At 40.0% G+C, this 14,637-nt stretch overlaps 1 protein-coding gene across 4 annotated transcripts in view; it reads left to right on the top strand.

Moving 5' to 3' along the window:
- Dguok (deoxyguanosine kinase) overlaps positions 1-14,365 on the top strand; it is a 38,503-nt gene extending 24,138 nt beyond the window's left edge. For 2 of the 4 annotated variants that reach the window (XM_078028998.1, XM_021729129.3), the window contains exons 3-7: positions 595-782; positions 4,385-4,532; positions 11,376-11,491; positions 12,198-12,297; positions 13,195-14,365. In XM_078028998.1, coding sequence (XP_077885124.1) covers positions 595-782; positions 4,385-4,532; positions 11,376-11,491; positions 12,198-12,297; positions 13,195-13,287 — 645 coding nt within the window. In that variant the 3' untranslated portion in view covers positions 13,288-14,365. Of the gene's footprint in view, positions 1-594; positions 783-4,384; positions 4,533-11,375; positions 11,492-12,197; positions 12,298-12,910; positions 13,163-13,194 lie in introns of those variants that run through there. The other 2 variants (XM_078028999.1, XM_005329349.4) reach the window with 1 other exon arrangement.
- Positions 14,366-14,637: the final 272 nt, after the last annotated feature.

Genomic DNA, 14,637 nt, shown 5'->3' with positions numbered 1-14,637 from the left:
CATGCTCAACCACTGAGCTACATCCTCAATCCTTTTAAAAATAATTTTTTTTGAGACAGGGTCTTGCTAAGTAGCCCAGGCTGCCCTCAAACTTACAAACCTCCTGCCTCAGACTTTTCAATCACTAGGTATACACCTACTGTACCCAACTGTGAATGTGTTAATTCTGTATGGTTTTTCTCCACTCTTTTCTTTTTTAAAAAATGTTTATTTTTTAGTTGTAGTTGGACACAAAGATATTATACCTTTATTTTTTTTATTTATTTTTATGTGGTGCCAAGGATCAAACCCAGGGCCTCGAACGTGCTAGGCTGCTAGCACTGTATCCCTGAACCATGACCCCAGCCTCTCCACTCTTTATTTATATTGAAGGTGGCATATCATCTCCTGTATTCTTGTCTAATAAAGATAGGAAAATCTCTTTACTGATTATGTCATTTCAACTAAGCTGGAGGATCTGATTGTACTTTTTAGTAAAAGGAAACTTGTAATTTCTTGGATTGAGTGTTAAACCTTGGGGAAGGGTGAGGAGGTATCGTATTATGGAATAAATACACCTTCTAGGAAATTCTCCTCTTTTGTATTTCCATTTAGGACAGTACTACTCAAAGTCTGGGAAACTTGCTAGACATGATGTACCAGGAGCCAGCACGATGGTCCTATACATTTCAAACATTTTCATTTCTGAGCCGCCTGAAAGTACAGCTGGAGTCCTTCCCTGAGAAACACATGCAGGCCAAGAAGCCCATGCAGATCTTTGAGAGGTCTGTGTACAGTGACAGGTAAGATACCAAGCCCTTTGCCAGTTACAAGCCCCATGCTCAGTTCTGTGTGTTTGTTCTTCTTGCATGGACTCTGCACTGGTCTAATCAATTAAAATGGTACTTCAAAAAAAAAAAAAAAAAAGCTTCCTTATAAAGACAATTTTACAGATTTCTCCATAGTTGTAATTCTACTGAATTACATGTCAGAAAAGGAAGTTGTGTTTTTCATTAACTGTATGCATTGAATTTCCCACAGTGCTCTTGACTACCTTATGTTTCCTTACTTTATGGCATAGAGGCAAACTTGTACTTATCTAGTATAACTTAAATACTTAAAGTACAGAATAGACACTTAGGTAGCAGTATATGTTCCAGAGAACCAAATAAATCCGTGATTGATTATCACCTAGTTGAAAACTATAGACAATTAAAATTTATGTTGCCTAAATGACTACAGGAGCTTTATTCACTCTTTTTATTCTTCAGAAAAGGATGTCTAGGAAGAAATAGCACATTTGCAAAATTGGCACCTGTGCTCTATTTATCCTTTTTTTGATCCCTTCCTACGTATTAGGGCTTATTGCTGGCCAGAGTCTAGAGTAAACACAAAATACTTATGTACTTCAGGGGCAGGTCTTCATCTTGAAGGAAAGAGATGTATGGTTACTTTAAGTGTAGGCTAGCAGACAGCCTGGGAGGTGAGCCCATCTATTCCAAAAGAATTACCCCATCCAGGCACCAGATTTCCTGCATCTGTTTTGCCAGAGACAAGGCTATAAACTTGGGGTTTGGCTACCTAGAGATGAAGTTAGGGTGGCTTGATCTGAATACTGCTGAGGTTTTTCATTTGTGAACTTTGTAAAATGGTAAGCAGACTTATTTATTAAGCCCTTTTGATCTATCAAAATGGAACTTTTTCATTGTCCACTCACTGCTAAAGATATTCATGATTCCAAATTAGATAAACTAGTTCTTAAGTGCTCGCATAAAGCCTCCTGGAAGAAAAAAAAATAAGGATTTATTTGTAAATGGCATGTGATTATCTGACTTTACCTCCAACTCATGCAAGACATGTGAAACAAACCCTGCAAGCTACACATTCCTTCTTTGTAGGCCCCAAGAGGAGTGTATTCTAAAAAGTGGGTGGATTACAAATGGTTGGGCTCTGAGTTTTAGTTCTTTTTCTACTATGTACTGGACTTCTCTCTGTTTTTCTCTCTTCTTTCAAGACATGCCTCTTGAGACTAGGAAGTTGAGTTACATATAATCTTCTGGATTGCTTGGAAACATTCACAGTTGGTCTTTTGACTTCTGGCCCTTAGTGAGAGACCTCCCAGAGGAAAACAGAAAAATAGAAATACTACATTTATTAGAAATGCTTTGTTAAGCTACCTGGATCTTAACATTTACTTGTAAAGGAGGAGAGAAAAATTGATCCCACTATGGGAGCTACATCATTCCAGGTACCTTCATCAGAAGGGGCTTTTTTTTAAGGATAACTAATTACAAATTCTAATCCTGAGTATAATTTTATACCCTTTTAAAAATTCATTCCAGGGCTGGGGGTCTGGCTAGCTCAATGGTAGAATATGATGTTTAGCTTGCACAGGGCCCTGAGTTTCATTCTCAGTTTACACACATGCATGTGCATGCACACACACACACACACACATATGCACACACAAAAAAAAACATTCCTTTATTTGTTGGCTCAATACAGAATGGCTCTTCTGTTGAGGCCTCAGCGTGCTCCTGGGGCTGTATTAGAAAAGGCAGTCCCAGTCACTGCCTGTATGAGAGAATTCTAGTCTAATAGGGACTGTACACATGCGTGTTCTGAAAGAGGAATATGGGTTTTCTGGGAGAGTAGAGAATAGGGAGAAAGAAATTTAAGTCTATTCTGATTGAGTTAAAGGAAACACTAGCATGTGGTTTTAGAACAGAGACCCTGACTGCTAGGCCTTAAGCCCTGTTCTTCTCCACAGCCCCTATATTCAGTCTGCAGTAGAGGTCTCCTCTTAGTGCCCAAAACCTTATCTTCTACTCCCTCTCACCGATCACTACTAGCTTTGGAAAAATAAGGGATGTGCTCATCCTCAAGGCCCATTTTATAGAACTTCTGAATTTTTCTTTATAGCATCTGAATTTCTTCTTCTAGTTATCTGTGGAAAAGCTAACAACATTTTTCAGAACTTGATTTATAAAAGACACCTTTTTCCTTTTGCCTTCAGCTAAGCTATAGCAAAATCATTCTAGACTAAGAAAGTTTGCTTTTGGTATTTTCACATTAGCTTCTTTATAGCTAGCAAAAAGCAGTGCAGTAATAACAAAGATATTTTAAATAATCCACCAGTCACTTTTCTAAGCACTTTATGAGTATTATGTGCAATCATCAAAATAATGGATTGAGAGAGTTCAGGTGACTTTCCAATGTGTCATGGCTAGTGAGCATTACAGCCAGGATCAGACCCTGCAGAGTTACTCTGGAAACTATTCTCTTAAAGGCACACTCACTGCCTTCCCCAAGTCATTCATACACAAGGATTCTGAATTTCATTTTCCCAGAAGTAGCCAGTTGCTGAGCGTTGCCTTAGAAACTGGAGTTCATTGTTGAGGATGTAAATTGTGTTTTGTATCAAAATGCCTGTGATTTGAAAACGGAATTGACCCCTCCAAAGCCATGATTTCTGTTTAGCTCTGACTTCCTATTTACCAGAGCCTCCTTTTGTGTGGAAGTAAGCAAGAAGCAAAGCTAGTTTGATTTGCAGCTTTAGAGTCTTTAATCTGACTTAGAAGTTAAGCAGCAGAGGAAGCAAGCCAGTAGAAGCTCATTCGTACTTTGGTGGAGAGTCTACTTTCTTGTTAATACTGAAGTTAGTAAGAAATGTATTTCCTGCTTCATAGACGACACTACATAAAGGTAGTTCCCTCTTCATTTCTCAGCTAGTCAAAAGGGTAGCTTAGCAGGCAGAGGACTCAGAGGCCTTCAGTCCTTAAATATAATATGCTGAGTGGCTTTATGCTGGATTCACTTGTTTTTGTTTTTGGGGGGGTAGGTACTAGGCATTGAACTCGGATACTCAACCACTGAGCCACATTCCCAGCCTTATTTTGTATTTTACTTAGAGACAGGGTCTCACTGACCTCATTGGGTCTCACTGACTCTCTGTTGCTGAGGCCAGCTTTAAATTCATGATCCTCCTTTCTCAGCCTCCTGAGCCACTGGGATTATAGGTTTTGTTTGGGGCCTTGCCATCCCAGGAAATCTCAAAAGTTGCACCCTTTGCTATGTGGCTCAGCTGGTTGAAAAATTGTCCTGGACCAATGAGTTACTCTTCTGGTATCCCTTTTCTTGCAGTGACTTATTGCATCTGGAAAGCTGTGGTCTCAGCCTTTAAGTTGAGATACTGTTTTCCACCATAGTGTTGAGCAGGGAGGGAGCTGTGGGTTAAGAATTCAGATTTCTTAAGAATTGATGAGGAGCTAGAAAGGTTAAGTGCTTTGAACAGACATGGAACAAGTTGGTTATTGATTTTTGTGCTTGTCTCTCTCTTGTGCTTTTCATTCCATTTCCCATTCTTCCTCCATCCCCACCCCATCCCACTTACATTTCTAACCAGGTATATCTTTGCGAAGAATCTTTTTGAAAATGGTTCCCTCAGTGACATCGAATGGCACATCTATCAGGACTGGCATACTTTTCTCCTGCAGGAGTTTGCCAGTCGACTGTCATTACATGGCTTCATCTACCTCCAGGCTACTCCCCAGGTAACTCTGAACCTAAAACCTTCATTTTCAGGGCTTTATGAAACGAAGAGGGTGACTTTCAGATTTTCTTGTTGGAGAAGTTAGAACACAGGTATTATCCAGGGCAGAGAGAGCAATAGGTGGACACCTCCTAATCTAGTGTTGAGCAACCCATTTCCCACAGATTTTGTGCAGCAGTGTGCTCAAGCAATTAAGTATGCATTAAAAGGTCCTGCTTAATGAAGCCACAAAGCAAGAATAAATTGGGCACTATCCCTGTCACTCTAGGTTTATGGCATGGACACTCTGAACTGTAGCCAGTGGCCTCAGTGCTTCCTTCCAGTGGCAGGGTCATATGAGGTTGTAATGATCTCATTGGTTTTCTGAATAGGATGTGGAGAGGTGCCACAGTCTGGCTGGGCACCAAATCACGAGCCACCACACCTTGTAGATTCAAACAGCAACTCTTTATTCTCGAACTGTCACCTGCACTCTATACACAAAATCCACACTCTCCACCAGGCTCCGAATCCCAAATACTTTCTCAATCCCGTGAGAACTCAACGGGAACTAGAGGCAGCAGGATACACCTTAAACCTGGAACCGCCCTAAACCCAAGGAGCACCCTAAACCCTGATCCGCCCTGGTCCTTGAGCCAGGTCACTTTACATGCAATGTCACTGCAAATTACCTGGGTCATGCCATGCGTCATTCCTACTTGGCAATGGCTCTCAGCAGAGAGGGAGAGAAAGAGGATTTTTCTCACCTCATCCTGATATTGCCCTAATTTATTGCCTCTTTTGGAATGTTGAGGAGGCCATGGGTATGGTAGGATGGACTATAGAAGTTCATTCTGTGGCTTTCTGACTTGCACTTTGAAGCCAGCCAACATACAGGATGACATCATGGCAGGAGACTGAAGTCTGTGGAGACAGCATGGTCTTTGGTTTCTGCTGACTGGCAGTAAGAGTAGGCAGTCCCAGGGAAAATTTTGCACTGGAGGTGTCCTTGTCTATAAAATCCATGCCTGAGACAAGATATCTCTAAAGACTTCTGGAGTGGGATTTCAAGTCAAGGTGAGAGGAACTTGCTGAGAGATGCATTGCTCTCAGCTTTTTTTTTTTTTTTTAATATCTTTATTTTACTTATTTATTTTTATGTGGTGCTGAGGATCGAACCCAGAGCCTCACACTTGCTAGGTGAGTGCTCTACCACTGAGCCACAACCCCTGCCCTGCTCTCAGCTTTTGAGAAAAACTTAAATGACAACTATACCACGTAATCTTAGAAGAAAGGAAAGCTGTCTGCATGCTAAAGGCCGTGTTTTCCAGAGCTAGGGCTAAGCCTCATGGCAAAAGTGAGCCTGAGAGCAGATTGAATAGGGTCAGAAAACAAGTAGGAGAGTCCCTGTCTCAGAGACTCACAGGCCGTGGAGCAGAGGATTGGAAAGAAGGATCTTACCTTGGGAAAGGAGCATCCAAACAAGAAACCTTTGAATATGACGATATCCAGATACTGGGGATCTTTGTTTTGAGGGTTTCTAGAAATTATAAGGCAGAAGCTAAATTAGGAGGGAATAAGAGAGTACACAGAAATAAAGAGTCTAAGGTTTAAAATGAAAATGAACTAGAGGTTCTTGAGGCCAGAGGGCTGAGAACCTTTTATGAAGCTGCTGCTTCTTTTTTGTTTTAAATATATTTATTTTTTAGTTGTAGTTGGACACAATAATCTTTATTTTAATTTTATGTGGTGCTGAGGATTGAACCTAGGACCTTGCACATGTTAGGCAAGTGCTCTACTGCTGAGCCACAATCCCAGTCCTGTGAAGCTTCTTTTTATGACAAGAACCACTCTAGCCTGTGCAGTGGTATACATCTATAATCCCAGCAGCTTGGAAGGTTGAGGCAGGAGGATCACAAATTCTAAGCCAGTTTCAGCAATTTAGCAAGACCCTGTCTCAGATAAAAAGGGCTAGAAATATGGCTCGATGATTAAGCACCCCTGGGTTTAATCCCTGGCACCACAAAAAAGAGAACTAGGCTAAAGTTAGGTGCATTAATGCCATTTGACATATCTGAGACTTTCAGTGGTTTTCATTGCTTGGGAGCAGGTATATAAGAGGCAAATTAATGAAAGTGATTATTTTAGAGGTAGGTATCAGTGAATAGGGAAAGAGAAATCCCTTGCCAAAGAGGATAGCTTGAAGTAGCTGAGGGTCGGGTTTAAGGTGAGAGAAGGCTTGCTCCCAGGAGGGCTCACTAGTGATAGTACTATGTTGTTGGGTTGAGTGAAGATTGTGGTTGGCATTTAAAAAGGTGTCATGGGATGACTGGATTCAAGGAAGCAGAAGCTTGAGAGGTTGGGCATTAGGAGAGTTCTGATCCAACTTGTTCCAAGGGAGACAAAAGTTCAGCACAGCAGCTTAGTATTGTGAAGACAGTGTTGGGAGGAGCAAAGGAGGAGGTGGGCTGATCTGTTCCTAAGAGTAAAACAGTGCTGCCTGGCCAACTCACAGGCCCCTTTTTCTGGGGAGTGGAGGTTGGACTTGGATACTAGGACCCACAGGAAAGCAAGCAAGTCTCTTTCACTTTTTTGTATGTACTCTGAGGAAATGACCTATGAGAGGGATAGGTGCAGTGATGATGATGATGATTATCTCTGGAGGGTCTTGATATATTCTTTTGAGGAGATTAACTAAAGTACTTTAGCTGGTATAGGATGAACTGGTATAGGATGAAGTGAGTCAAAGGATTATTGCAACTTAATGGCAGAGAAGGAAAAAAGCTTGTTGGGAATTAGATGGTGTTGGTTTTGTTTGTTTGTTTAATTCTAGGGTTTTTTTTTGTTTTGTTTTGTTTGTTTGTTTTTGTAGATGGACACAGTACCTTTATTTTATTTATTTATTTTTATTGTGGTGCTTAGGATCAAACCCAGTGCCTCACATGTACTAGACAAGTGCTCTCTCTACCACTGAGCTACAGTCCTCGCCTGTACATGGGGATTTTAGTTCTTTTTTGATGGCATTAGACCCAGGAATTCAGAAATGCCCACATCCTTCCTTGTTGCCCAAGGGAACAGCAGAACAGAAGTTAAAATATCTTGTGTAAAAACTGTACCAGTGCTCAATACTCAGCACAGAGTGCTATCAATTCTGTTTAGAGCATGTGAGATGGATCGACCTCAGTAGGGCCTTCAGCTCCTTTTCACCTGTTTTCCCTTAAATTCTAAAAAAAACAAACAAACTTGTAATTTTAAAAAATAAGAAGAGAAATGGCTGGATCTTGCTGTTTCCTCGGTACCTTGGAATTAGGTAGAGTGTGCAGCCAGCCAGGGTGCCTCAAAGCCTTGCCTGGGACAGTGAAGCATGGAGACTGGCATGCAGTAGATGTGTGAGAACAAATGGTACCTGGGTTTGGGGATTGGGAGGCACAGTGAACAGACCCAGCAGTGGTCACCATCCAGTTCCTGTCTCTGACCCTGAGCGGTCATACTAGCTCTTCTCCCTGTTGTCTAGGAGGTTAGCTAAAGGATCCCTCCCTGCAGTATATACCTACATTGTCTTTCCTGTTCTCATTCAAGTGTATATTCCCTAGGAGGACTGTGATGAGTGGAGCCAGGCAAAAGCACTATTTGAACTTCTTTTTAAAAAAAGAACTTGTTATAACCATGTCAGTAAAGCAAGAATTATGCCACATGTTCAAAATAGGAGTATACCTAGGCTTCTGGGGTGGGGGATGTTTGCTTTGTTTAGTAAATTAATAGTAAAAAGGACAATATTAGCCTATTTTAATAAATCAGTGTTCACATCAGCGTCTGCAAGCAATGAATTCTTAGTAGCTTTTGTAAGAATTGCAGTGTTCTAATATTTAAAAAATATTCACTAATTCAGATAATATTTTTTCTCACAGAGAAGTAGAGAATCAGTAGTAGTTTAGGAAATCCCAAACTACTTCCTGATGGGAATATAAATTGGTTGACTTCCAAGGAGGTAGTTTGGCAGTAAGCTCATACTTTTTGGCCTATTAATCAGTTGCTTGGAATTTACTCCGTAGATATGCTCACACATGGGCAGAGTGGCCTGTGTATCAGGCAGCATTGTTTGCCGTAGCAAATTATTGGAAATGACCCAGTGTTCATCAATGAGACTGTTAGAATTTATTGTGGTCTGGCTATACATTAGAAAACTTTAAGGCCATAAAGAAGAATGAGAAAGTTCTTTATATACTAATGTGTTCTTTAAGATTTATGCTTAGTGAAGTAAAACAGGTACCAAGTATATGGTGGAACACCTTTAATATGCTTTTTTAAAAAAAGTGAAAGTATGTGTATAAATTATTTCTGAAAGTACACAGAAAGTTAATAACATAGGTTGTGGGTAAAGAAAACTAGGTAGCTGGATGTCAGGGATAAACTAAAAAGCTGGGATTGGGGAAGGAGAGGAAGGGGAAGTCTTAGAGCTGTCACCATTGAGAGTGGGGACACAGAGGTAGAAAGGTAGAAGGAAAGAAAAAGAGGCAGGTTCCAAGTGATGGAAAGTAGAAAAGAAAGTAAGCCAGGCATGGTGGCACACACTGGTAATTCCAGCAACTCAGGAGGCTGAGGCAGGAGGATCACAAATTCAAAGCCAGCCTCAGCAATTTAATGAGACCACTGCCTCAAAATAAAATAAAAATAGCTGGGGTTATAGCTCAGAGGTAGAGTGCCCCTGAGTTCAATCCCCAGTATCCCCACCACCACCCTACACTCAAAGCAAATCAAAATAGGAGAAAAAGATAGATGGAAAAACTAGAGTAGAAAGTAATTTTTTTCCCCCAGTACTGGATATTGAACCTAGGGCACATTACCACTTAGCTACATCCCTTGCCCTTTGTATTTTTTATTTTGAGACAGGATCTCACTAAGTTTCCCATGCTGGCCTCGAACTTGGCATGCTCCTCTCTCTGCTTCCCAAATCAATAGGGATTATAAGTGTGTGCCACTGTGCCCAGCTGAAAACAGTAAATGAATACATAAATGAATATTTTTTGGCCACCTACTCAGCCATATCCCGTGCTTAGCCCTAAGCAGGACAGAATCTAACCCTGCCTCCTGGATGTCCCCCAGTCACTGTGTGCCCTTCTAAGTGTCCTGTGCAGACCTCACTCTAAACTCTGATTCATCTGAAAAACAGTAGTCTGTGTTTGCCCAGAGCCTTGCCAGCATTCAGTTCTCAGAGTGGAGCTCTGAGGGTGGGTCACAGATAAAGGGGGACCTCCATAGAAAGTAGCAATTTGAGGCACCCTGCCTTTCCATGAGTTCATGCTGCCTCCTCCCTTATGTCCAAATTGCTAACAGCAAATCAAATTCCAAGGACAGTGCTATATTTAAGTTAGGGGCAATTATTATTAATCGATTAGGGGAAAAGCATAGAAGATATAACAACTAAAAGTGTGGAAGCTTTGAGACCTGTGTCTTCTCATTAGTTTGGAAAGCTGGACATAAAGTCCTAAGTGAAATTTGCTTAGTAGAAAGATAAGAGGGAAACAGCAAAGACCCCAAGTTTTTGAGAATATTGTCTACTACATTTGGGGATAATGCTCACATTTTTAAGTATTTGAAAGAGGAGGTCCCAAATTAGTGGATTAATCCATCTATACTTCTAGTTTACTTCCAGGACAGATGACATTCAATAATAAAACATTTTCCTGGTAGACAGAAAAACAGGGGCAGTTCAGGCAAAACAAACATTTGGAGCAAAAGTTTTGAGAAATGAAGGAGCTTGACCTGTCTCAGAGGAAGAAGGTCAAATCTGGCTGAAGCAACAAGGCCAGGGGAGGAGCTAAGGAAGTTGAGGAGAAATAAGAGGTATAAGAAGTATTTGTGTGACAAGTAACAAAGGAGACATCTGCTTTCTCTGAGCCAGTGAGCTTCAGACTTTCTACCAGATGCAGAATAAATATTGTTCAACACATAGTTAATGCGGGGAGGTGGGTTGGTGTCGAGCCTCTCGTTTTGTTTTGTTTTGTTTTGTTTTTTCTTTTCATTTCCTTGTTTTATCTTTGACCTATGCAGATTTTGCATCCTACTCTAGAGAGAGTGTTTGGTATAACATGAAAGAGATGTTTCAAATTACTTACATTTTATAAATAAAAAGTCACTCATACTTCCTTGAACCTTGTCGTTATGGCTATAGGCAGTAAGAAGCGTGTAAACTATTTTAAGCAAAGAAAGTAATGTCATTATCCATTGCAGTGCTATGGAAGACTGGACTAAGGGGACAGACTTTCAGGGGAGAACAGCTTTTGCCAGGGGCTTGATATGCCTTAACATCGGTGAATTCTGGGGGATATGTGGGGTGGGTGGAAGATGGGGAAATGCACCAAGATGATACCATTGTGCATGATGGAAACAGATTAACTCCAGACTTCATGGCCTTTGCTCTTTTCAAATACTTCTTTAGAAGGCAGAGAGGCAAAAGACTTGCTATAGTCCAGGTAAGAGTCAGTGAGCACCTGATTAAGGCAGCAAGAGATAACCAATTAGAGATATTACAGAGAATTTTCTGACTTCCTCATTGATTGGCAGGTGGAGAAAGAAAGGTACTACCAGATTTCTGGCTTAGCTGACTGGGTGAATGATGTTTGCCATTAACTAGCTAAGTATACTCCAGAGGAGGAGCAGGTCTAAGGTTCAGGTGGAGGTAGAAAGGAATGGTATAGATCATCTGATGGAATAAAATTCCGGAACAAGGCAACAGAAGCAAGACTATGACTTGTATTGCCCAAGATGGACACATAGATATTATATTGGTCTCAGTGCTCCCAAGATGGCATTGCAACAGACACAACAGCAGATGAACTCAATAGACCTGGGGATTGTCTTTTAGGTTTGTTTGAAGAGACTGCATCGGAGGTCCAGGGAGGAAGAGAAAGGAATTGAGCTGGCTTATCTCGAGCAGCTTCATGGTCAGCACGAAGCCTGGCTTATTCACAAGACAACCAAGTGAGTTGGAGAAAAGAGCAATATCAGACAGAGATCTATTTTTCTACAGTTGATTGTTCAAAACAAGAGTTCAACCAGACATGTGATGGCTCACACCTATAATCCCAATGACTCTGAAGGCTGAGGCAGGAGAATCTCAAGTTTGAAGCCAGCCTCAGCAACTTTGCAAGACCTTGTCTCAAAATTAAAACTAAAAAGGTCTGGGAATGTAGCTCAATAGTAAAATGTCCCTGGGTTCCATTCCCAGTACACCGCCGCCCCCCCCCCCCAAAAAAAAGTTGTTGATCCACTTTTTATTAGATACTATTGCTTCAGCTTTTTGTTTCTTTTCTCTCTTGTACATTTCTTTAGGTTAAACATTGTAATTGATAGTGGTGACACTTGGCTCAGGATGGAGAATTTAAAAATTTGGAAAACTGTCAGTTTTACTTAGTTTCTGGACTGTCCCCCCTTTAAGTTTAATATGTTGTCCACTTAAAATGTTTAAGAGCTCTGACCTTCAGAATCAGTCTCAGGAATAAAAAGAAATCTTAGCCATTTTCTTTCGAGTCAGCTTTATTGAGGTTTCTGTTGTTATTTTAATGCTGTTTATGTGCTATTTCATTGAGAAGCTATGTGAATTGAGATCTGTTCTCTGAACTATTAAAATTTAATGAGTATATGAAGCTTGGTTCAGATTTCTTTTTTGTGTTCATGCTTCCTATAGGCTCCATTTTGAAGCTCTGTCAAACATTCCGGTTCTGGTATTGGATGTCAATGATGATTTCTCTGAAGAAGTAACCAGACAAGAAGAACTCATGAAGAAGGTGGGAAGGACTTTTTTTGTTAACTTTTAAGTTGTATATGGACACAATCCCCTTATTTTATTTATTTATTTTTATGTGGTACTGAGAATCAAATCCGGGGCCTCACCCACGCTAGGCAAGCATTATACCACTGAGCCACAATTCCAGCCCTATGAGAAGGATCTTAACTTCTAATTTCTAGTAGTTTTCTTCTTGTTGTATTTTTGTCTTCTGGTCTTTGCTTCAAAGTTTAATACATTGGACTTTGGGGTTTGCGTCTCAAATTGCAGTTCACACTCTGAAAGCCAATGGGATCTTGTACACGCTATAAATAGAATTCCTATTCTCTGAAGTATGTAGGGTAATAATTATTGAATAATTGACTTGTAATATATGCTTGCCAGCTGACTTCCTCCTCTAAGGTATTCTAAAACTGGGGAAATGAGACTTCTGGATTTTATTCCCAGCTCTGCCACTTGCCGCTATACAACCCTGGGTAGCTCACATTTCTTCTTCAGGCCTATTTTCTCTTTCTCACAAAAACTCATGGGACTGCATACATACACATTGTGGATAACCATTGAATAGTCTGCTGAAAATGTGAAATTTAACTCGGATTTTCTCTTTCCCACAGGTAAACACCTTTGTAAAGAATCTGTAACCCATACTAAGATGTTTTGGCTGTGATCTGGGCTCTCTGACTTTCTGAAGCTAGAAAATATTAAACCTCCCACCCACCTTTTCATCCCCTTTCCCTTTTGCCCCTCAAGCACTCTTGACAACAAGGGTGTGGTTTGTGCTATCTTTAGATTTTGCCATTATCTTTCTTTATATGTATGTATATGTATCAAGGACTTTGAAAATAAAGTTGATTGACATTTCTTTATTTTTCTAATCAATTTATTCATTTTATTTCAGGATGTCTCTATTGGTGCCTGCTCTGAACTCCCCCATATCAGTTTTCTTTTTCTTTCTTTCTCACCCCCCACCCTCCCAACCTTTCTATGTTGAGGATTTAACCCAGAGCCTGTATCACTGAGTTATATCTCCAGACCTGGTCAAAAGAAAGAAGGAGAGAACATCAAGAGCCCAAAGTTCGGCATCTAACATTTAGGGGTAGGCCATCCAGAATGGCACTCTGGCTTACACAGAATACTGTGCCAGGTGAATTTCAGATACCCTGAATGGAGTATCACTCTCTGTACAGAAAGAAGTTTTTGTGCTGCTCTTCAAGCTTCAAGGACAATTTATTGTTAAGGAGGAAAAACACATTGCTGTATAGAATTGAAATATTCTATTGTAAGAAGCTTATAGGCCCGTGATTCACCAGTATTGAATTTCCTACACTGAACTTTGAAAAGTTCTGCAGACACATAGGAAAATGGACTTGAGACTTGGAGTATCCTGGAAGACAGAAATATGTGTTTCTGTTCTTCATACTTTGGGAAAATGAATGAGAGACTGGCTTCTAACAAATGTGTCATGTTTGGGGAAAATTTCAACAATTTCTTTATACTACTTCTAACAGCATTATTAATATATTATTCATAATCATTAATTCATTTAGAGGGTACAACTCAATGGTTTTTAGTATAATCTTAGGATTGTACAACCAACAGCAATTTCCAGAACATATGCATTACTCCAGATAAAGCCCATATCTTGTTTTTCCCCCCAAGATTCTCCCCTGCCATTTAATCCTATATAACCACCAATTTACTTTCTGTCTGTCTAGATTTGCCTAATCTGGACATTTCATAAATGGAAATACATAGTCTTTTTTTTTACTTAGCATAATGTCTTCAAGTTTCTTCCAGATTGTAGCATGTCTAATGTTTCATTTTATGGATATACCATATTTCATTTATCCATTCATTGGTATCTATCATTTTGATAGCTGTCCTAGGGGTGTGGAATGATATCTCATTGTAGTTTTGATATACATTCCTCTGATGGTTGATGATGTTGACATCTAGTAGGTACTTTCTGATCATTTGTATGTCTTACTTGGGTAACTGAATTCAAATCCTGAGAGTTCTTGATGCTGATCAGATAGATATAATGATTTATAAATATTTCCCCCATTCTACCAGTTGTCTTTTTGTTTTCCTGATAGCATCCTTTGAAGCACAAACAAATATTATTTTCATTTTAATGAAGTCCATTTTATTTATTTTAGTCATTTATGCCTTTTGTAGCAAAAAAACAAAATTAACCCACAATCACAAATATTCTTTCTTTTATTTATTTATTTTTTATTTTGAGACAGGTTCTCACTAAATTGTCTGGTCTGCCTTGAACTTACTGTTTTCCTGCTTTGAGGTCCTGCCTACCTGGGATTGCAGATGTGTGCCACCATAC

Source organism: Ictidomys tridecemlineatus, chromosome 12 (genome assembly GCF_052094955.1).
Source record: "Ictidomys tridecemlineatus isolate mIctTri1 chromosome 12, mIctTri1.hap1, whole genome shotgun sequence".
NCBI classification, from domain to species: domain Eukaryota; kingdom Metazoa; phylum Chordata; class Mammalia; order Rodentia; family Sciuridae; genus Ictidomys; species Ictidomys tridecemlineatus.
The sequence above is the reverse complement of the archived record's forward strand: the minus strand, read 5'-3'. Positions and strand labels throughout refer to the sequence as shown.